Genomic DNA, 23,069 nt, shown 5'->3' on the forward strand with positions numbered 1-23,069 from the left:
GTTGGCGTTGCACAGTAATACTACTAGTAGTACCAGGTTTTTATAGAAATTCTGCGGATGGGTTGTTGACCAAGCGTTGGTTTTACTAGTACTACTCCAGGGCTAACATTAAATCCATGATACTAGTAAGACTCAATATCCTCAACACCTTCAAGTTTGTTACATACTTTCGAATGATAAATAATGAATAATATGGCATAGTACATTAATATCAACAACGTCACGCATCAAATGCATCAATAATAGCTCACAGTTCCCTTCGAAGAATCTAGGTCGGAGCAGATGTAGACAGCAATTCTAATGACCGACTCTGGTGACCCGAACCATCAACAACAAGCGGTTGACTAGGACCATGTGACTTCTTGCTAGAGATATCCTTTCCACACTCGCTACACTCAGAGCTCTTATCATTCAAGGCCTCCGCTTCCTCTTCCGCAGCCATTGCACCGTCCCAACTTCCACTGCGAAATTTACCAGGTCCATTGTCCAACATGACGCGGATCCTGGAGCCCATGAAAGTGAGGTTGTTCAGCATTGACACGGCTCGCTTCGCGTCTTCGGGGCTTTGCATAATCGCCGAGCCGTGTGTCCGCGCTTGGTTGTCACGGGTATCCGCCGTGATTGTCACATTGCATTGTTCGACGGTGCCGGAGCCCCGTAAGAGGCTCTTGAGATCTGCTGTCGTTGATGCGATGTTAAGGTTCTGGATCAGGACGGCCCGCTCTGGCGGTGGAGTCGTTGGTGTCTTGGAATTGGGCTCGCTGGTCCAAGGCTTGCGGGGATGGTAGTTGTGGTAGCCATCTCCTCTTGCCTCGGGGAGAGGCTGGATTGGCGACATGGGGTACATGGGCATCATGCCCCAGCCGGGACCGTCGTACATGGAGCAATGCATCATTGGGGAGGGCGGGAAGCATTGCATTGGATCCGGCATCATGGGCATAAAGTGTTGTTGGCCGATTGGAACTGATCCCATCATTGAGCCGTAGTCCGGGTAATTGAAGGTTGGGCTAGTGGGTTGGACGGATCTAGGAAGATATTAGGGCTACTGCAGAGACTTTATAGAGTCTGTGGATACTTACTCCGGCGAGATGGGTGATGGGGGCATGGTAGTGCTGTCCTGAGATCGAGGCGGAGTTGACTGCCCAGACACGAAGCTGGTGTGGACCATAGCTGGAGGGCTTCTTGTAGGACCGGCGATGGGTTTTGTGGGAGCGCTGGTACGCGCCAACGTTACAACCAAGCTCTGGCCTTCCCACCCGTTGGTTGATAGACGATCTGAATGCCTCGTTAGCTATGCGACTAGAGAAAAGCCGACCGAGGAAGCTGGAGCACATACGATAAGTACGCCAAGCTTCATCTTCATTTTTGATGATTATTTGCCCTAATCCGGTAGGGAACCCGTGGCTATCATCATATACAACAGCCTGTCGGATATGCAAGGCAGTCTGGCGCACTAAATCCTTTAGCTCTTGCCAGCGGCAGTGGGCCGGAATCTGATATTTGGTTTAGTCATTACATCCTATTTATAAAAGCGTGAATATGACTCACTCCCTGAAGGAATACAACGAATTCATCGTCTGATCTGCGAGATTTCGGGGTTCGACCCTTTTCACGGCCGAGAAATGGCATAGTTGCGGGTGATCCTATCGCTTGGCAGAAGATAAGAGTTTTGAAGCTCTTTTCACGACTGGATGTGCAATTCTGGCCAATTCTTTTCGAATATACGAGTTTTTTTTTTGTTCGCGATGTCCGCGAGGCCGCGCCCAGTAACTATGGTCGCAAAGACAAGTTGAAAAACCGCCGAAGTTCGTCCTTGTCCGACTAGGGTTGGGTTTGGTCGAGATCACAATTGGATACAATTCCTTTGTGTGCGGGTTACCTAGTTGACGACCGTGTTAGTTGTGGGAAAACATCTATTGGCGGGCTCGAAATTGATTCTGGGGACTCGGCATAGAAACAAGCAAGGGAAAGCTGCCATCGCATATCACCCATCGTGGGAAAAAGTCCCGGAACTTCAAGGGGGAGGGCGAAATAACGAGAGAGTATAACTTACTTAGGCTTTTTCAAGTCACTAGAAGTTAAAAAATTGGCCTGATCCACACATGTGTTTTGCAGAAACAGAATCCAAGCCCTCCACGAGCCGAGCGTTCAGTCTATTATAGGAATGGGAAGAATGGGAAGAATGGGGAGGAATGGCAAATCGAGCAGGCGAAGAGATGTTTTCGAGGGACGTTCCACAAAAGCTGCTTTCATTGTGGACAAATCTTAAGGCAGGTCGAGACTAGTTGTAATTATTAGGAATCTCCCTAATAATGGCTTGAATGCAGTAGACTGAGGCGAGACCCAGAAAGCTGCAGTGGCTGACGAATGGAGAAGCGCCAAAGGACTACCAGCCAGCCAGTTAAGTCAGGGATCGCTCGACTGCTCCAATACGCAGTGCTGAGATATGTCATTTTCATCGCGACGAAGCCTGAACTCAGCTCCTCCCGTCCACTGCCAAATGCAATAAACCACTACTTCGTACCACCCAACTGGGCGATGATTCCTACCAAAAAAAGGTTCCAGTGGTGTCATCTCTGATATGATTGCTTTTTCCCTCGTGTACACTTTTCATGTCAGAATTCCAAGGAAAAAGAAAGACACCAATCTCAAGTTGGCATCGACTGGATCGCCTCGAAGTCCGGGTGTACCCGTCCCATTAATCTTCGCGGACGACGAGGGCAGGTGGGGGTGTGGTACGGAAGACGAATATCCACAAGATCTTTGAGTGCTAGGTGCAGCGCCTAAGCATGCTTCGTGTTACACCGCCAGATCCGAATCGAACATGCTCCTCAAGAGCTTGCTGATGAGGGGGGGAGGTGGGCGAGTGGATCTTCGCGAGCCCGCGAGGCGGCCCATGACCCTATATCCATCACATTGGCATTGTGGGCTGCATGATCCCTGGACTCTGCAGGACTCACAGTGGAGTAGAGCAAGACAAAGTGGATACCAGCAGCCAGATCGACTCAGTCCCAACCAGAAGAAAGCTCTCAAGAGTTAGGGAGATCGGCGATCGGCGGGTCTCTGGGAAACCCTGCAACATGAACATGAGCAATCAGACAAATGCACGAAAATCCTGACCATCGATTGGTCTTTGCTTTTGGGACGATCCGGTGATTATTGATTTTCAATGTGGGCTAATTGGGAGTAATGTATGTACCTGCAGCGGCAAGCTAGACAGGATCGTGGCTGGCTGCGAGTGCAGTTTCGGCTAGTGAGAGCACTCGAACGGTCTCCACTCGCCAACAGAGCTGTGTGGAAATCGTTACGTTGCTGGGGCACCTTGATCCACACGGATGCAGCTCATACATGTAATGGTTGTAAAAAGCAGAGTCTAAGGTGGCGGACGCTTCAAGGGCCCGGTCGCACTGCAGGAATCCATCCGGCCGGTGCCATGAGCGGTTCTGTGGGCGATCTCGGACACAAAGTTGCACAGATTAGCCCCATCAAAACTTGACAGATGAACTCTGCAGGTTCCAGCGTGGGGTATTTTCTTTGCTCGATTGATCGACTATTGGCGTGTCACCCTCGATTGATCCGAAGATCCTGCTGAAAGTGCCGGGCCTGTTAGGTTTGCGCTATGAAAGAGATCATGGCCAGGGCATGTGTGACATCCCAAAGGCTATTCTGCCTTTTGAACCAAATCAAGAATATTCGCACGCTGTGTAGGACAAGACTGGGTGCCCCGAGCCGGACCACGCGATCATTCTGCGAACTGCGATGGTACAGTCACGGTACGGGGATGGTACTGCTGAAGTACGTACCACATCTTCCATGCGGAAAAGCATTCCGTTGGAGAATACTGTTATAGTCCACGAAGGATCCTCGTTAAATTATAATTTGGAATTCTTGTCTATTCGTACTACGTATGAAGGGAAAGAGAAACAGTCATCTTCAAATAATTATTGCTCAAGCACTGGCAGATAATTGAAACCGAAGTACCATTATTCTAACTCTTATTTACATCGGTGTCATTCATAGTAGAACCGATTATCAGGGAACATTTCAAATACTGTACATGCTTACTAGTAATAGCCCGTTGGTTGCTACGACATCCACATAGTAGTAGGCAGGACTTCTGACCACGCTATTGAAGTTCTAGTACGGAGTATATTGTGACATATTGAATAGTACAGACAAAAGAAAGTTTAGAAGCCCTGGAAGATTCCAAAAAATTGAAAAAATTGTAGAGATGCAGGGTTGATGCGCGCAAGATCAATCAAGTACGCTATGTATAATGCGCCAAGGAAAACCAACAGACATGCTCGACAGCGAGTAGGGTTTGGCTCATATAGCCGAAGAGAAAGCTCCAATGTGATTTTCCCCCGCAGGATAGTCCAAATATATGAGACAATTCCAGACTCTCAGATATGATGGTCGTTAAATTTATCGATTTGAGAGTAACACTCTTCCCTCGCTGAAGGCGTGTATGTTCACACGATCATCGTGGCCTCCCGACACGTTCGTTTATCACGTGTCTTGGAGTGCCATACCACCGATAAGAATTTCAGTATGCGAAGAATGATGGCGACGTTATGACGAGGTAGCTGGCAATTGTGTTTAAGGAAATAAACCAAGGAGCCCACACAGGAGCAACATTTTACCTTCCTGTGATCGATATCGTTGTTGGTAGAAGGGGGGTGTCGATTTTCACGAAATGAAAGGGGTCGAGGGGGCCCGGGGGTGCCAAATCTAGAGACACGTATCGGATGAGAACAGAAGGGAATCTGTTTATAGTGATAGACGTAATACAGGCCCAGCCCGTAAGAGTAGAGATGGTCGGTTTGTCAAAGTATGTAAAGCTGTTGCCTTCCAGTCAATGGAATCGTGTGTTCATGGCACGAATCCGACCTTGGAGGCGCAGCGACTACAATAATAGGAGTTCATGCCAAATTGCACGGCACCAGAGCTCGACTGGCTGGCGAGACTGAGGGACTGTTGACAGCGGGAACAGCGGACGATGTCGAAGCTGAGGGGTGGAGACGCCCCGGGCGGATGGGGGACGCCACGGGGCTGCGGCGCGATTTGGACCGCGGGCGAGCTCATCCCGAGGTCTGCGGTGGAGTTTAGGGGGTTCGTTGAACGAGCTCAGAGGGAGGGGGGTGAGTGTTAGAGAGGATAAAAGAAAAAAGAAGAAGAGAGGAGAGAAATTCTTGAGGAGAAGTTAATGTTTTAAAAAAGAGGAGCAGCAGGGCAGTGAAGAATGTTTCCAACAATACCTAAGGCCCCCGTGATTACCCACGGGTGCTAGCGCGACGATAGCGCATCCCTTGTGCCCCAGTAGGTTAATCGCTTGTGGTTTCGGGTTCGGTTTTGGTTTGGACTCGCGTACACCTGAAAACCACCCGTATTTCAGATTCTTGTCTTCTTCAAACCTTACGGGTTTCCTGTTTTTGGGGATAAGAATGTCACACGCACGAGGGGTCATTGGCGTCACGACATATACATCTTACCCCCCCCGGGTCCAGTCTGACCCACGGTGACTCGAACTTGAATTTATTGACTTTCACCTTTGCTTTTGCTTTGATCTTGAATATTGGCAATTGTCGTCCCGTCTGTGATATGTAAAATACAATCGTGTTGCCTTCGTCTTTCTTTCTCAAGGTTTCTCCCGTACTCGGGTGGCCTGGGAAGGCTGTGCTAGACGTAAGAACCATTGCCGGTCTTGCCGGTCCTGCCTACTGCCTACTCCGTACTCGTACCCTGTCCAGGCCCCATCTAGACCTTCTGCAAGGTGCTGTCATTTCGAAACGCGATCTGCATGCAGCCCGAAGGAGCAAATGTTATTATCGTTGGCGTCGAGGGATAAAGTGTGGCGAAACATTGGCGGGTGGGCCGATCATATCCGACCGGGAGGGGGGGGGAAGCTGGGTAAATTCGGCACTTGTATGGGATGACTTGTTTTGAGGAGATTGTTCTATCTTCTCATTGAAGGATGAAGCCAACAATCAGAATCCTGATTCCGAATGGCTGATGTGGCTGCATGTACTTGGTATGTACTTGGTGTGATAGGGGAGTGTCTGGAGTTGTCCAAGATAAGATGAAGAGATGCCCTTGTTGCAGACGACGTCATCTCCCTCTTCCCCCTCCACCTCCCCTCTCCACCTTAATTCGCTTCAATTCAATCTGCACTTCACTCCGTTACCCCTCCATCGGCATCACATTCATCCTCGCAATCATGGCCACCGCACAACCCCAGCTTTACAGTTTCCCCAGCACGGATGCTCTCGCTAAGCAATTAAGGCCCTACATCCTGCGGGCCCAAAATGCCGCCATCGCCCGCCACGATACTTTCCGCGTCGCCGTCTCCGGCGGCTCTCTCCCCACCGTGCTGGCTCGCGCTCTGCTTGAGCCCAGCAATGGTACAACCGAGGATACCCCACAGTTCGCCAAGTGGGATATCTTCTTCGCCGATGAACGGGCCGTCCCGCTTGACCACGAAGACAGCAACTACAAGCTCCTCAAGGCTGAGCTGCTGACCAAAATCCCAGCGGAGCTCGGAGCTCCGACTGTCCACCCCATCGATGCCGACCATGTCAACGACGACGACCCTCAGGAACTGGCCGATCTCTACCAGGAGGACCTGATGCGGTCCTTCGCCGCCAAGGACAGCGTCAAGCTGCCCATCTTCGACCTCATCCTCCTGGGTTGCGGCCCCGATGGTCACACCTGCAGTCTGTTCCCTGGTCATGACCTCTTGCGCGAGAAGGACGCTTGGGTGGCTGCAGAGACCAATTCCCCCAAGCCTCCTCCTAAGCGTATTACTCTCACCCTGCCCGTCGTCACCTCCGCCCACGATATTGCCTTCGTCGCCACCGGTGCTGGGAAGAAGGATATTATGAAGGCTATATTCGACAGCGAGGAGGGCCGCAGCCTTCCGTCTGCTCTGGTGAACCAGGGTGGTGGTGACAAGGTGAGCTGGTTCACAGACCACCCCGCCATTGACGGCGTTGCTTTCCCTCGTCGTGGTAGCCTCTAAAGTTGCAACGAATCTTGGCCCGGCTTCAGTCAATCAAAACAAGCGTGCGATTTATCAACCCGACAGTTATGAAATGGTCACAGGGACGGACATGGGGAGGATCGATCATCGATAGTGTCCCCAGATGCTTAGGGTCCCCGTAGGCCTACGGGGGAAATCTCGAATCTTGACTACCAATTGGCAGTGAGATTTCTTCCCCTTGTTCTTCCCTTAGCAATTCAACAAAAGAACGGCCCAGACATCTCCAAATGTCCGGGTCGACGTGCCCACGCAGATAGAAATGGATATTCAAAATATAGAGTTTGGACCAAGTACCTCATGTACTTTGAAACGCCTTAATTAGGTTTTATTAAAGATCTCCAATTTTCAGTATTCTAGTATATGGATGAATTCCGCCTTGAAGCTTTCCCAAGTCACAAAGGAATATTTTATTAGTATGCCCAGGTGATTTCAGGAACGTAATCCCAATTAGTCTAACCAGGAGAACAGCACTTTATAAAAACTTAAAGTCTTCAGACCCTGGAGAAAAGCCGCATGGCCATGACTAGAATGATGATGATGATGGTGGTGATTATGGTGATAATATTTGCTTACCCCGGTAAGGCGCAAGCACAGAATCGAAAAACTAAGAGATAGCCAATCTCTCAAGTGGATATAGGTGATAGATACAGCGGCAAAAACTAACTCTGACCCCGAAGCGACTCGAACGCTTAACTTTCAGGACTGGAATCTGACACTCTACCAATTGAGTTACGGGGCCGAATTTTATGTAAATGTTAAAAAAATTATTGCCAGAAGAATCAGGCATCAACTTTGAAGGCAGCAACAGCAGGACCGAGCGCAGGGCGGCGACCCAGCTTCGAAGCAACAGACGCAGACAACCGTGCCTTGCCAAGCGCCGTGACATGGTTCTCGCCTACCATCAGATAGGTGCGTGTCTGCAGATTCGGCAGCTGATGGACAACAGGCTGGCTAAGCAAAGCATTGGTGAGTGGACGAGAGCCATTACGTACGCGTATTCTGAGCTCTGCCCACTGGCAGGTTATCGCCGGTGGTATATATATTGGCTGGCATGGGGGTCCAAGTATCGTACTCGAGGTATAGGTCGCTTTCAAGCGTAGAGTTGTAGAAGTAGCTGGCCGCCTCATACCACCTGGGCACCAATATTCTTTAAAGGCTGTGAAGTCCTGCACAACTTGAACCCAGTCCTATAGGCCCAATGCGTCGACAAGGAAGAGCTGAAAGGTTGTCAGAATCGGGATACATGAGACCGTGACCATAGCGAGCAGCGATCATGCCACCCATTGGATAACCTATGACAGTGGCCTGGTTGATATCTAGTGCAGTGAGAAGACTCTTTATATTCAGCGCATATTAATGCCCATTGTGGGAATAGCCCTGAGGGTTTGCTCGATCTGCAGAAGCCAACGTCATCAGGCAGGATTATCCAGTAACCAGCAGCCGATAGCTGGCGCGCCGTATCAGGCCAAGTAAACCCGAAAAGGTTTTACCGTGAAGTAGGATGGCGGTCTTATGCGTATCGGCTTTTTTTTGCTTGACGAGATGTCCACGAACGCCACCGAGAGCTTCTGGTGCTGGTTGTAGAAGTTGGAAATCCTCACTGGCCAGGGTAGGGGTTAAGTCAAAGTCAGGCCTAGGATGGGATAACTGTACTATCTTGGCATCGAACACGTGCTCTCCGTGCACAAAAATTGACTATAGGGGTTCGGTTTAATGTTTTAATCCACATGTGTTTGCAGTCATACTTTTGGCCCTCATATTAGCTTCTCTTGCGGTTCTCCCGACGGCAATGACACACTATATCTACACCGAGTAAACCAGAAAACAACAAAAATGAAATACAACACACTGGCACCTGGCAGGAATTTGCATGTGCTCACCCATCATATTAATAGCCTGTCAGTTTGTGGATCAAAAGGGCTAAATTAATTAGAATTGGAGAAATTCAGTAAGTGCCAGGGACTACCACCACCAGCAGGGTCTTTTCTACATCCTCCATACACAAAGCCAGCTGAACTGAAATTCCAACACCTCAGGCCTGCCGGACACGAACTTGGATCTTTGTCGGAACACAACACTGGTTCCTCAGCGTGACCCATCAACCAGCACCAGTCTTGACATACCCGCCATGTCCTGCCTACAGGTTTACCTGTGACATTATCGCACGTACTCCAGCAAGCAGCGCGTAGACCCCTAAGATCACACCCTGGAGAGCGCCATTCTAGTATGGCTGTATCCGCTGAGCTCTCTGGAGTAGCTGAAGTTGTGGACCCTGCTGATTTGGAGGAGGTCCTAGTAGTATCTTCTGTTATTGAAGGTGGCTCCTTTGAAGAACGGGATCTGCTGGTTTTGAAGGTGGTCGGCTCAATGTCTGATCCGCTAGACAAAGACGTTTCTTCAGACGTGTAATTCTCTTGAGAGCACATAATACCATCTCTCTTGCCGTTACTCTCAGTGCTAATTCGGTCGGATGTTGCCCTCCTAGTATTCCTCACAACTGCTTGTGATGGATCATCGCCTGATATGATTTGAATACCTGCTTGAACAAAGTTGCATTTGACTCCGGTCTTTGGATCTCTGCTTGTCTCTATCCCATTATCTGGGTCATACTGGACAAGGATCTTTCCCAAAGTCCATTTCATGTCGGTGACGGAAGATGGGTCCTTGATCTTTGGATCCGCCTTTCTCATATTCAGGTAGGTTTCGGTTCTTACATTGGCTCTTGGCAGTAGCTTTCGGACCTGCTAATCCATTGATTCAACCCGCTCTTTATAGAGAAAGCCTTCGGCAAAGGGAAGCCCGGGTGAAAATATGACAGCTTGGGTATCTGCATCGTCACGAATGAAGTAATCCACCCGGCTAGTGCCCCTGCAAAATCCCTTTTCTTCTCCCATCCCAACTCCATTAGACATAGTGTTGAGAATGTCTTTCTGGAACTGGATTGGATCATATACAACCCATTTAACTTCTTTGCCTTTACCATTTTGATCAAGAGCAATCTCCCTGTTAAATGATTGCACCTGCCAGTAATGTGACATATAGACCCCATACTTGGAGACTATGACGAGAGACGAGCAGCCATACAGATTGACCAAAGCCCAGTCCTTTTTCTGTTTCCTTAAAGGCTCCATCAAAGCTGTTGTGCCTCCCTCCCTCGGATTATGAAGACTTGCACCATGGTGAAGTAGCTTAGATGCTATGACTGCCTCTTTGAACCAACTCAGTTTTTTTTTCACGCCGGCAAGCGATAATACTCGTTTCACGAGCTTTTCAGCAGAGTAATGTATTGAGTCAATCCATGTCGACAAAGACTGCCGAGACGTGAGACCTTTAAGACCAGGGAGGCACAGCACCATTGTTGTTACATGCATCGCAATCTAGAGAACAAAGAAGTAGTTCTTGTGCGTCTGCAGTTGATGTTGAAGTGCTCGTGGATGTAGTCTCTGTAGATGCTGTAGTCGATTCATCATACTTTGTTGTCGGAGATTCATCAGACCTCGTCGTTGGGGAATCTTCGGATTTTGTCGTCGGGCCAGATTCTGTTGCCGTTTCGGTTGGATCTTGAGGCTCAGATTCAGGATCAGGAATGAGATCCGGGATTTTGGCTACATGAGGGTGTAATGGTTGTTTCCCCCGTACCACTTAGCCAGGGAGTTGACGTTTTTCGAGACTTGCTAGGCGACGTGTGTATGGTTTTTAGCTGCCGATCTTGGGTGTTTGAGGGAGGTGAAGGCCTTTTGTCACTTGTTTCACCATTTCGAAGTGGTGTCGAGGTATACGTGATGATCGGACATATCCAACGCTGGAAAAAGGTCAACAAAACATTGCCTATACGTAAGTATCCTCATCTACCGTGATGGTGTGAGAACTTCGCAGCAGCATGGAGGAAATACCAATAATAGCTGGTTACTGTTCCCTTTAATTCAAACCCAAATTTCATGGCACATGAGGATGAGGCCACAGGACATATATCTCATTTGCAAAAGAGCCTTAGTATAGTAGCTAGTAGTAGTACATACAAGCAGTACATACTAACTCGGTGATTGACCATAGCGCTGATGATAGACAATAGAAACGCCCGCTGATTGGCCCATCACACGGTGGAGACCTCCCGGCGCGGATCACCGCAGTTGTGAACCCAAACATTCAACTTGGCGGTCTTCTGGTCATTCCCCTGGGTAGATCACCGTGGGGGAACCCCCAGGAGTCGAGTTAGATACTAGCTATTCGGCCCAAATATGCCGATCCCAACACGGTCGATGTCTCTGCGCGAACCGCGTGAGCTACGCAAGCCGGTTAGCTCTCCCCCGCATAACCATCCCCCAGCATTCCAGTTGCTGAAACCTCAGTGCAATGCAGCAAACCTCTGGCATTGCACGACCTGCAGCAAAGACCACTGGCACCAGCAAGGTTCCTGCTAGACTGCCAGTTGCAAGTGACAGACCTCAACCCACCCATTCGCCGATTGAAGGAATCGCATCCTCACGCGGCCGAACACTCCTCCCACAGCGCAGCAATACCGGTCGAGATGAAAGCCATGAAAGCCAGAACGCTGGACAACCGTCATTCCAGCCACCTGAGAATAAACCCGTGCGCGAAGTCTCACCAAAGAGACCGCAAAATGTAAATGACACGAAGAAAGCGCCAGCAACGACTGCTACCGCTCCAGTGCCCACCCGTCGCCAAAGCCTAATGCGACCCGGCACATCCAGAGTCACTCCGATCTCGACCTCAAGCAGGGGCAATGTATCCAGTTCTACGAAATCTCCGCTCTCGATGGCGCCGCCATCGCCGCGCAAGCAGCCTACAACTCGAACACCTACGCAACCTGCGCCGAGACCCGCTTCCCCTAAAAAGACGACCATGCCTCCACCGCCACGACCTGTACGCTCAGCTTCTCTGAGACAACCCCCAAATAATACGAGACCTGGAGCGGGGCCACAAGTTGAAAGCAGAGGCCATGCGCGACATCGGAGCCAGATGGTGCCGGGGACCGTTAAGAAGACTCAAACCGACTCTGCAAGTACCGCTATGGCCCAGAAAGCCAAGCCACAGTTTTCAAGCTACCAGCAACATTACTCTCCCAAGAAGCAGGCGGTAAAGCCTCCGACACCTACTCCTGGCAGTCATTCGGGCTCAGCAGCAGATAGTCTGCTTATTCCAGCCTCGTGGCCGGACATTGCAGCTTTCCAAACCGAGCTTCTTCAGCTTAGTCTTTTACATTCCAACTCCCTTCAGCGACAAGCGGATTGGAAGGAAGAATCAGAAACACGGTTGCGCAAAAAATACGATGCTGTGGCAGATCAATACCGATCTACATTAGGGGATGAAAAACAGCGACAAGCTCATATCAATATGCAAGCTCTCGGATACTGGGCCCAGAACTGCCAGGGTCACCATGGCTCCAGTGACTTCTCCAAACAGATTCAGATCCTGTCGCAAATACTACAAGAGGTGTCCGACCTCGTTGCCCAAGGGGGGCATGGCCGATATACCCGAGCAGTCGAAACCTTTGAGGCCTGGTTTTATGACGCAGAGAATATTCGATCCCACAGGGAGTCGTCGGGCATCGCCGATCGCGTCGTCTTCATCAACCCATTGGATCCGACTTGGAAGGAAGAGTTGCATACCCTGAAGGCGAAACTGGATCTTTGCATGCGGCAGCTTGGAGGTCTTGATATCCAAGGTTTTACCGGGGTCGAGGGGCTAGAACGATCCGCCCTGGCGCGGGTGACACAGGCCCTGTACGAATCTACCCAGCTTATGATACAAGAGATACACGCCATGCTTACCACCGAGAGCGAAATTGTTCGCGTGGAGCGAGAGCAGGTCAGTCAGCTAGCTACTGGGCTGGCCAATGTTCATCGAGGAACGTCGCAACCACGGGCAGGACTTTGGATGTCATGATGACATGAAGACTTAGAAGAATAAAAATACTCAACGGTTTTATCGAAATAATTACAAAATATTCTAGCACATTTGGGAATTTTCCATAGATTGTAGTAGATTAAAACGGTCAGATGTAAGATAACAATATGGTCCCGGGGTGCCTGAACTCCAGATATCCCCCATACAGTCGTATCCCGGCAGCTGCCGAGGTACACCGCTTTCCGCTGGCGTGGGCAGGTCTGGATTGCGGTCGACGCTCTCAACCGGTTCTGGACGTGACGGGGTTCCCCTCTTACTTTTCAAGTTCCTTGCTTCTCTTCAACTTCTCAACTTCTCTACGGTTCATTTGTCCATCATCCCCCGTCAACCTGTGAGCTTCCCTGTCATATTCCTCTCACATTTCAACCCGTTATCTTGCTGACGTCATTCTCAGTAACATCTCCGCGCAACAAAGATCATAAGAAAGAGACGGCGAAAGAAGCTCAGCTTGCTCTCATTTCAGGCTCCCTTGCCCTCCCTTTCACCATGATCTTGAATCGCCCCTAGTGAAACTTGACTTCCTGGTGACTCTGCCGTCATATCGCCATCATGAAAGACTCACTTTACGATCGCCTCTGGCGCCGAGAATGCGGGGATTTGTCCTCATATGCTGGGCTCCGGGGTATCTACGGTGGTAAGGAATGGGTCGAAAATCTCGATATCGTGAATGAGTTGGGCGGACACACAGGATGCGTGAATGCCTTGAGGTATGCAATTCTGCTCGTCAATGCGTTGTCCATTAGTGCTAACCAGTCGCAGTTGGTCCCGATCCGGACGTCTTTTGGCCTCGGGTTCCGATGATCAGCACCTCAACATCTATTCCTACCAACCCGACTCCTCGAGTGCGCCATTCTCCCTAGACACTACAGTTCTCACTGGCCATAAGGCCAATATATTCTCCGTCAAGTTCATGCCGCACTCCAATGACCGAACCTTAATAACTTGCGCGGGCGACTCGCAAGTACGCGTTTTCGACATCGAGTATGCCAGCAAAAGCGAGAATGCCGGTGCCACATCGGCCTTTGCGGCATCTGCCCGCAGTCAGCGCTTCAACAATTTCTTTGAAGGGGCCCGGTATCTCAGCGAAGGAAACACCAATGCTAGAGTCTACCGGAGCCATTCTGATCGCGTGAAGCGCATCGTCACAGAGTCGTCGCCCCATCTCTTTCTCACTTGCTCCGAAGATGGCGAGGTCCGCCAATGGGATTTGCGACAGCCATCATCTGCTTATCCTCCACCTCGGGGTGGCCAGGGCTTCAGGGCATACCGGCCCGGACAGGAGCATGATGACTCGAACGTTCCTCCGCCGCTCATTTCCTACAAGCGATATAACCTGGACCTCAACACAATCTCCTGCTCCCCGAGTCAACCACATTACATCGCGTTAGGTGGTGCCCATATGCACAGCTTTTTGCATGATCGTCGTATGCTTGGTAGGGACATCTCTGCTGAAAAAGGCAGTCCCTATGTGTCGACTCCAAGTGCTGGGAGCAACGCAGATGAAATGATGGGAAAGGCCACTCGGTGTGTGCGACGGTTCGCACCCCGTGGCAAGCGTCGTATGAAACACATTGACGAAGGTCACATTACTGCCTGCAAGATCAGCGATGCGAACCCGAATGAGATGGTAGTTAGCTGGTCGGGAGACCACATCTATAGTTTTGATCTCATCCGAAGCCCCGATGCTCGTGATCAAACACCCGAGGGGAAACCGGAGATCAGTAACTCCAAAGGCCGTCGCAGTGACAGTTCACGCAACCGGAAGCGAAAGCGCCCAAAGCCAACTTCAATGTCCTCCCATGGAAGTGGAGACCGGCATCATTCCCGACGTCGCTCTGCCGAGCCGAATGCTTTCAGAGTTCATTATGAAAATGGTGAAACTTCTGACATCTCATTCTCAAATCTGTCAGATAGCGACGAATCTCCAGAACGTATGCTGGAACGTGCAAGAAACTCGGTATTGAGCGAGGCCCAGAAATTTAGCATGGAAATTGCAAAAGGCTTGGTCAAGCTCCGAAAGTCCTTATTCTCCCTGGAAACAGCGACGCGAGAGGCTATGGAATCCAATCAGACAGATATTCCTCCTACCGACTCCTTCCTCACAGCCTTAGCCCTGGCGTCTCAGTATTTACCTCAGATGAACGATGTCATCAGTAAATGGCGCTACCCGATGAACCCTTCACACGAAACTGTTGTATTCCAGCAAACCCTTCGTCGTAACCGCCAAGCATCGTGGAGATTTGTTCAAGCGGCTGGTACCCTTGCACATACATTGGAAGTGATCGACAACTCCGAGAACGCTTGCTGGCAAGATTTCATGAAAATTTCACCCGCACCAAACGAAGACGATTCTATTGAGAGAGAAGCTCAATTTGGGTATGACTTTTTGAAAGCAATCCTGCTCTGGTTACAGGGTGGCAGACTAGGGCTACTGGCAGGTTTCAAGCGGGAATCATATCCCATGCGAGTACATGGGCGATTTCCAATACCAGCCGACGCGGGCGACGAGGCGGTTGATGAAATTCTGATCCCATATCTTCAAAGCTTAGCAAGTGACACGCCGATAATCAACGTGGATGCATCTCGCTTTGAAGTTGCTGCCTCCCGAATCTTATTTCAAAGTCAACGAGCAGCGGTCACGGCATTCGGCAATGCTGTGAAATTGCCTCTCGAAAACTTGGAGAATATGGCTGCCCGAGTTGATAAGCGTCGCGTCTCCAATTCTTCCTCACAAGTTCGATCTCTTGACCGAGCATCGGCCACTCGGTTCTGGATTTTGAGAGTGGGTAGAGGAGTTCTAATGGAAGCTGGAACCGGTGTCAATTATGCTTTTGTCAACCGCGCTTTTGGTGGGCTCTACACTGCTGTGGCAGATGATGAATCCGATAGTGATGAGGACCAGATGGTGGAAAGATCCCAAGAAGATATTGATCCCAATGTGGAAGAAGAGCGCATTAGGTCGGTTAATCTTGTGAGGACTCAGCGCGCCTCTCGGGAAAGTGCTGCAACTGCTACAGAAGATGACAGCATTACCCCCAACGAGGCTGGATCCTCTGATAATTTGGCGATCCGCAGTGCCCCTGAAAATCGAGATGATCAGAGTGAAGCGGAGGCCTCTAGTGACAGTGAAAGCGACGGTGAGGATGAGGATGAGGATGAAGATGAAGATGGTCACTGGGTTTTAGGCACTATCGACTCATCAGATGATGAACAGGAGGATGGTGATAGCGATACCGAGCAGCCTTTCTTGGGATATAATGGCCGCATATCTCAACGGGGAGAGGTCGAACTTGATGTGCCATGCTCGGCACAATCCCGGGTTTACCGAGGCCATTGTAACATCAAGACGGTCAAAGATGTGAATTTCTTTGGCTTGGATGATGAATACGTGGTGAGTGGCAGCGATGCTGGTCACGTCTTTATATGGGATCGGAAGACTACGAAATTGGTCAATATCCTAGAAGGCGACAGTGAAGTTGTCAACGTCGTGCAAGGTAAAAACGATCACCCCATTTACACTAATTTTATTCCTTTCTCATTTTCTCATATAGGCCACCCATACGAACCCACTTTGGCTGTATCAGGCATCGACAGTACGATCAAAGTTTTCTCCCCTGATCGATACGCCCAAGATCAGGCTCGGCGCGGGTTCAATATTCTCGACCCCGATAACCCATCCAATGTTCTACGCACAAACGCAAGCAACATCGGCGGACTGCAGAGTCGCAAGCGCATTGAAGATAGCTACCGCATCATGAACCAAAATGATCTCGACCGCCGCGGAGGAATGGACGAGGCCTACATTACTGTACATATAGTCTTTTTTAAACCCGACTTGACCAGCGCTAATAAGTCTTTACAGAGGAACATGCTTACGCGTCTAGCTGCCACACTGCGAGGTCGACCAGGCGTCAGTTTTGGGGATGGAATCGCTACCATCGCTGGTGAAGACGATGATCGCCCTAGTGTTGTGCTTGATGACAATTGCATGGTTTGTCTTTCTCTAGCGAAGCTTGTCTGAAAAATGCAGCTAATCTTTTCATGATAGGTGATGTGATATGCAGCGATGACGACGGCATGGCATCAAATCTTCCGACTTCTACAATCTCGGCAACGCAGTCAACGAAATTTGGATCGATGAATTCGAACTCATCGCCCGCTTGCCCTTTTCTGATTCCGACTTGACAAGCTGGTTGGCCTCCGCATGGCTGGCCGAAGATTCACTGGGATCAATTCATCATCCCACCGAAACGAGACCTCGGAGTTCTCCAAAACGCTACCATGGACACGAACCTGAGAATGGTCTCCTCCGGCTGTTCTATTTCTATTTTACGACAACCTTTTTCATTTTCATTTTTTTTTTTTTTTCATTTGGTTGCCCCTTCCAGATTGATCCTGCAGGTTGGTGGCGACGGGGAATTTGGGCGCTAAATTAGCATGAGAATGGCATTTTTAGGGACAGCTTGCATAAAATTGACATGGCGCTACTATAATTGAAGCCACTACTACTCCAGTTATCAAACTTCTTATATATAATTTCCAATACCTCAAATTGTTCAAACTTCCCTCCAATTCCCTATAAACCTATATATAGCATGGAATCTCCAACTTGGAGTATACTAACTACTCGCAGACCTTCCCCGCCACCCCCCACCAACGGAATGCCCCACATTAAAAAAAATGCGCCAAAGTCACAATTAACATCCTTCTAAGTTAAACACGAGCCATTCCTTTCTCAACCCCCTACCAAAATGGCCGCAGAATTGCTGCAGGCTCGCGCTGAGAAAACAGAACACCTCTACGCCGATCCGCACAATCCACACCTCTACCTCGACCGCGCTCGTCTCTATGAACAGCTCGGCTTCCCCGATTTAGCGGCCGCCGATGCGTACCGCGCGCTATCACTGCTCGAATCCGTCGTTGACCCGGACGGGTGTGAATTCTTCGCTTGCAAGAAGGTTGATATACCTGCTGCTGAAGTGACGACTGCGCCCAATACTGAAGGCGAGGGAGACGAGAACGAGAACGAGGACGAAGATGAAGATGAAGATGACGACAACACAATCCCAGTAACGCAAGAGGAATACGATGCCTTAATTGGCGAAGTGTATGCCGTCCTAGTGCGCGGTCTAGTTCGCTGTGGCTGTTATCGCGATGCGTATGAATTCGGCGTCCGCGGGCTTGGTCTGTTGGACAATTCTTCTTCGGCCACGACTCTACTGAACGAGCAAATGGAGCAAGTCAAGAAGGTGTACCAAGCTCGCACGAAATCAGAGCAAGACATCGAACTAACCTCGATCGACTCTGCCATTCTCCCCGCGCAGGGCTATGCTCGCCGCGTCCTTTATCCCTGGAACGAACATGAACCTGACCGTCGCGCGCCGGAGGAATTAAAATTCCTCAACGAGCGACTCGCTGACATTGCGCCGAAATGCGAAGTTCGCGCCGTGGCTCTACCGGCTCTGCATGATGGTCATGATGAAGAAGAAGTCTCTGTTCAACTTGGTCTCTTTGCCAAGGAAGATATCGCCGCTGATGAAATTATTCTTCGCGAGAATTCGCTTCTCACTGCGACAAATCGCCTCCATGATGATCTTTGCGATGCATGTAATGCTCCCTTGCCGGAGCTCTCGGCCGCTGAGCCACCTGTTGGATGTGAGGGTGGTTGTGCAGATACCGTGTTCTGCAGTCAGACCTGCCATGACCTCGCGCAGCGTGTTTACCACGGTGCCATTTGCGGGTTGGAAGATGGTCTTGAGTCTATTGGGAAAGATATTCCCGATCCTAAAGATAAGGCGGATTGTCTATACCTTTTGCTACTCGGTCGAGCTCTCGCTATGTCTGCCACGCAGGATGTCGACGCTCTGGAACTGCCAGAAGTGAAATATATATGGGGAGATTTCCACGACTTCGACATCAAGACAGCACTTTCTTCGCCCTCGCAAAGCGATGACTCTGTTTCTCTCCCATTCTCCTTCCAACTGAACATCCTCCAGCCCATGCGCTTCCTCGAGGAGATGGAGATCGATCCCTATGCCTCGCTGCCACGCTACGACACTTGGGTGCTGAACACGTTGTATGCCAAGTTCCGCGGCACTGCATCAGGTCGTCTCTCGACCTGGGATGGTGGGCCGGAACTTTGCGCTGTGCACCCGCTTTGGTGTTTGGCGAATCATTCGTGTGATCCGAACGTGCGGTGGGAGTGGGGTGGTGAAATCACTTTCCGCGCGAGGCACGATGAGGAAACGGCTGTGTGGGTGAGGACTGATCATGAGGGAAAGATCGCGGCTAAGCCCCCTGCGAAGGGAGGTATTGCGAAGGACCAGGAGATTTTGAATCACTACTGTGATATTGGTCTGCCGGTTCATGAGAGGAGAGAGTGGGCTTCTGGTGCTCTGGGTGGTATCTGCCGCTGTGACAGATGTATTTGGGAGTCTTTCGAGGATTGAAAGAATGATGCTGCTGCATCTATATTAGAATATAGAGTTACCCTAGGATGGTGTGATGTGATGTGATGTTGATGTATGAGATACCCAAGGATCTTGATTTTGTGGAATGTGGCACAGTATGCATTGGTATCTGGGATTCCGCCACGAAGGCAAAAGAGTTCAAAAGCAAAGAAATAGAGTACAACCGTTAAAAAGAGTTTCCTGCCCATTCGCATGACCGTGCTTCCAGTTCCCAAAACAAGCCTTCCCTATCCGACAACTTTATACCAACTAGTACAAAAACACAAATGCTATGCACGAAACGCACTTAGCGTTCATTTGCCATTGTGCAATATACTATCAACGACGAGGCGGCGTTCGTGATGCGCTTCTACCTCGCGAATCATCCCGGCGTCTGGGAGGACTGCCGGAGACAGAAGACGAGTTACGTCTCCGGCGTGGAGGAGGAGAAGGTGAGCGAGAATCCTTTGTGGTACGTCCCCGGCGGGGAGGTGTCACAGAGCGAGACATAGATCTCGAATAGCTGCGAGTCCGTCGGGGACCAGAAGCCTGTCCACGACGGGGTGGGATGGCCGATCGCGACCGGCTGCGACTGGGGGTACGTGAATCGTAGGAACGGCCTCGGGACCGTTTAGCGGGAGTGCGTGAACGGGATCGGGATTGGGAGCCATCGGCTGGCGATCGACTGTCTGAAGCACGTCTGGCACGGCGAGGAGGAGTTCCTGAGCGCGAGCGCGAGCGAGATGGAGTGTAGCTGCGGCCTCGCGAAGAAGGAGTGACGGACCGGGTGTAAGAACGGCCGCGATCTCTAGAAGGAGAGCGAGAGTAGGAATAGGAGCGGGAGCGGGATCGGGATCGGGAGCGAGAAGAGCGGCTGTAGGACGAATATGACCGGGCCGATGGGGAACGGGAGGCACGGGCTGCTGGCAAGGCTGGCACCGTGGGTCGGGGGAGATTCTTGAGATGCTCGCGCATGTCCTCTGTCAAGACACCCATGCCAATGCTGGTGAAATAGTTGATCGAGAATCTGGTTTGGCGAGGGTTCTCTGTCGGGAAGAGGCCTTCGAAGTTGGGACGAAGGATTTCGTCTCTGAAACGGGCCTGCAAGCCGGGCAAGCCGAGATGTTCTCCTAAGTCCTGGAACAGAATCTTGATGAAGATACGACTGCTCGAGGTAGTTTCCTCCTCGTTCATGTGAATTACGGATAGAACGTGCCAGCCGATGGCGTCGTTGCTGATCATGTGTCCGAAGAAACGCGCGATATTGCGCAGGCGGTTTGTTTCGTAGCGATGGATAGTGTCATAGTAGTTGGCAAATGCAGCCTCAAAGAGATCGGACCAGAGGCGATTGATCTTGGCGAATCGTTCACCGATAAGCCCGTAGAACTTGGAGTATGTTCGTTCCTGGGAGCAACACTCGATGATCATCGACGGTAATTCCGGCTCCAGGCCTGCAGGAAGGTTGATCTTCATCAATTTGTGGCAGCATTCTTCGAAATCTATACTCGACATGATAGTCAGGTAGATCGTTCGTCGTAAGTTGACTAGGTTTGTGTTGGTCTGGTCCTTGATGTCCATTTTCTGTTCCTCCGCGTCTGATTCATCCTCCGAGCTCTCGTCTTCGTCATCATCGTCATCATCTCCATCCTCATCGCTATCTTCACCCAGAATCTCGCTCTTCAATTTCTTGTAGGCCTCCTCGTGTTCTTCCCACTCGGGGTCGAATTTGAAGATATTGAGGGTGTCTTGGGTCTCGAAATCGTCATCCAAACCCAGGCGGTGGGTGATTTGATCCTCTTCTTCCACCAGATCAAGTTCCTCCTTCATGGACGGGTTGTCCTTGTATCGATCCTTGCGCACTTGGAAAAGCACCTCAATCATATATTGGATACGCTTGTCGATGTCGGCCTCGTGGAGGATATTGCGGAACTGGTCGAATACCGCGAGGGCGATCGGAGGGTTCATTTCCTCCAGGTGTTGACCAACTTCGCGAGTGAGTCCTACAGCAATCTCGACACTGTCATCCGTTGGCTTGTGCAGAAGGAGTAGGAGGATTTGAGCTGCAAGCATTTCGTGGGCGACTTGGTTGTTGCACAGGTGCGCAATGAATGTCGTGGAGGAAATGCAGACGGCTTTATCATTTCGCTTAAACGCTTTGCGGAACTGTGTGATCAATCTAGACAACAGCAAGTCTCCCACCTGGGGTAGTTTGGTGTTGACAATGGACGCCATGGCTGCATAGATGGGCGTAAAGGGCAAACTGGCCGCCTGCGCCTTCATGATGGAACGACAGAACAAGCCGCGTCCACGAACCAAGTTTTCACCAAAGAGTTCGGGGACGATATATTTGATATTGGAGACATTGACTTTGTTGATCAGACCGTTGATCGACTTTTTCAGCGCCTCCCAGGCCATGCGCTGGTACTCCTTGCTGGTCTTGTCGGTGATCTGGGCCTGCAGCGCACGAAGTCGTGCTGGGGGGGATATATGTGCCACCGGATCGCATATTCAACAGCTTCTCGTACTCCGCCTTGGCCGATGCTTGCTTTTCCTCCTCGGTCATGGGCTTGCGAGCAGCCTCCTGCTTTTCATGTTCGCGCACTCGCTCGGCAAGCTGTCGCTCTCTTTCAATTGCGCGATCATCATCCATCCGAGGCACATCGACATTTTCCCTGCTCTGAGAGTCACCCGGTGGCGACCGACGACGATTGGGGGAGGGCGACCGAGAAGGAGGTGAGCGCTTTCGAGAGGCTGCGGTTGGGGAGTCGGCGCCCGGGGGAGGGGTGGGCACACGGACCGCAGATTGTAGGACCACTGGATCCGACATTATGAATACTGGAGGAGGTCCAATAATCCAAATAGCGGGTGGAGGGGGGGAGGTGGAGGGGCGAAGCTCCTGGTCGATAAGTGGTTGCGGATCGAGAGCAGCTGGAGCGGATTAGAACCTTTTTCGCGCGTGTCACGTGATAGCTCCTGACAGCGCGACAGATCGCCAGCGCCGGCCACGCTGGTCTCCGCTGCAGCTCTCCCTTCTTTTTCTCTTGGGCTTGTTCCTTGTCATTCCTTTCTTTTTTATAAGCGATCACTTCTTCCACAGAATGGTATTGTCTCTTCCTCTTCCAGATTGTTGCGCCCTATCATGACCTTCCACTAATCGAGAGATCTAGCTGGGTCAACTCGTGGGTTCCGCCATGCTTTTGGCCGCCACCGCAATCTTTCTCTACTATACCGCATGGACACTGTTGATGGTATGATATTGGAAAGGAATCTGGTTGAATCTATCTGAATGATTGCTAATCGTTGTCAATAGCCATTTGTCGACCCGGGCCACCCTCTCCATGACATCTTCCCTCCGCGCGTCTGGGCCATCCGTATCCCTGTTATCCTGACCCTCCTGGGATCGGCCGTGGTTGGTACCTTCATAGGCATCGTCATGATCAACAGCAACAAGAAGAAGGCGGCCAAGGCCAAGGCTGCGGCTAAGAAGAAGACCTAAGTGACGCGGTGGCATCTTAAAAGGGGGAAGGGGGAGGCAGATCTGGGGATGTATCCCAACGGATGGAACTATGCGATTCCGGCCCCACGGGCCTTTGTATCATCATCTCATCCACGCCTGTTTTGGATAACTTTCTTCTTCCAAGCCAAGGATTTTC

The 23,069-nt window shown here is 50.6% G+C and overlaps 9 protein-coding genes across 9 annotated transcripts; 6 read left to right on the forward strand and 3 right to left on the reverse strand.

The window, feature by feature from the left end:
• Positions 1-268: 268 nt before the first annotated feature.
• N7509_003568 (RNA-binding protein) lies at positions 269-1,629 on the reverse strand (the record flags this gene model as incomplete). The annotated part of the gene is made up of 4 exons (XM_056628205.1): positions 269-1,025; positions 1,080-1,275; positions 1,337-1,493; positions 1,549-1,629. 4 exons carry the CDS (start codon positions 1,627-1,629, stop codon positions 269-271), a joined length of 1,191 nt encoding a protein of 396 aa, XP_056490939.1.
• Positions 1,630-6,217: 4,588 nt separating this feature from the next.
• N7509_003569 (6-phosphogluconolactonase) lies at positions 6,218-7,018 on the forward strand (the record flags this gene model as incomplete). The annotated part of the gene is made up of 1 exon (XM_056628206.1): positions 6,218-7,018. One exon carries the CDS (start codon positions 6,218-6,220, stop codon positions 7,016-7,018), a length of 801 nt encoding a protein of 266 aa, XP_056490940.1.
• Positions 7,019-9,265: 2,247 nt separating this feature from the next.
• On the forward strand, positions 9,266-9,448 carry N7509_003570 (uncharacterized protein; the record flags this gene model as incomplete). The annotated part of the gene is made up of 1 exon (XM_056628207.1): positions 9,266-9,448. One exon carries the CDS (start codon positions 9,266-9,268, stop codon positions 9,446-9,448), a length of 183 nt encoding a protein of 60 aa, XP_056490941.1.
• A 1,829-nt stretch (positions 9,449-11,277) lies between these two features.
• N7509_003571 (uncharacterized protein) lies at positions 11,278-12,946 on the forward strand (the record flags this gene model as incomplete). The annotated part of the gene is made up of 2 exons (XM_056628208.1): positions 11,278-11,334; positions 11,399-12,946. The coding sequence occupies 2 exons, from the start codon at positions 11,278-11,280 to the stop codon at positions 12,944-12,946; spliced, it is 1,605 nt and encodes a 534-aa protein (XP_056490942.1).
• A 570-nt stretch (positions 12,947-13,516) lies between these two features.
• N7509_003572 (WD repeat-containing protein) lies at positions 13,517-17,024 on the forward strand (the record flags this gene model as incomplete). The annotated part of the gene is made up of 4 exons (XM_056628209.1): positions 13,517-13,674; positions 13,727-16,775; positions 16,830-16,958; positions 17,016-17,024. 4 exons carry the CDS (start codon positions 13,517-13,519, stop codon positions 17,022-17,024), a joined length of 3,345 nt encoding a protein of 1,114 aa, XP_056490943.1.
• A 694-nt stretch (positions 17,025-17,718) lies between these two features.
• On the forward strand, positions 17,719-19,416 carry N7509_003573 (putative MYND domain protein; the record flags this gene model as incomplete). The annotated part of the gene is made up of 1 exon (XM_056628210.1): positions 17,719-19,416. The coding sequence occupies one exon, from the start codon at positions 17,719-17,721 to the stop codon at positions 19,414-19,416; it is 1,698 nt and encodes a 565-aa protein (XP_056490944.1).
• Positions 19,417-19,755: 339 nt separating this feature from the next.
• N7509_003574 (uncharacterized protein) lies at positions 19,756-21,696 on the reverse strand (the record flags this gene model as incomplete). The annotated part of the gene is made up of 1 exon (XM_056628211.1): positions 19,756-21,696. The coding sequence occupies one exon, from the start codon at positions 21,694-21,696 to the stop codon at positions 19,756-19,758; it is 1,941 nt and encodes a 646-aa protein (XP_056490945.1).
• Positions 21,697-21,736: 40 nt separating this feature from the next.
• On the reverse strand, positions 21,737-22,243 carry N7509_003575 (uncharacterized protein; the record flags this gene model as incomplete). The annotated part of the gene is made up of 1 exon (XM_056628212.1): positions 21,737-22,243. The coding sequence occupies one exon, from the start codon at positions 22,241-22,243 to the stop codon at positions 21,737-21,739; it is 507 nt and encodes a 168-aa protein (XP_056490946.1).
• Positions 22,244-22,583: 340 nt separating this feature from the next.
• Positions 22,584-22,912, forward strand: N7509_003576 (dolichol phosphate-mannose biosynthesis regulatory protein; the record flags this gene model as incomplete). Its single annotated transcript, XM_056628213.1, has 2 exons — positions 22,584-22,664; positions 22,727-22,912. The coding sequence occupies 2 exons, from the start codon at positions 22,584-22,586 to the stop codon at positions 22,910-22,912; spliced, it is 267 nt and encodes an 88-aa protein (XP_056490947.1).
• Between the last annotated feature and the right edge of the window lie 157 nt (positions 22,913-23,069).

This window comes from Penicillium cosmopolitanum, assembly GCF_028827165.1.
Source record: "Penicillium cosmopolitanum strain IBT 29677 chromosome Unknown utg000005l:1.0-4006212.0:1.0-4009387.0, whole genome shotgun sequence".
In the NCBI taxonomy this organism is placed as follows: Eukaryota; Fungi; Ascomycota; class Eurotiomycetes; order Eurotiales; family Aspergillaceae; genus Penicillium; species Penicillium cosmopolitanum.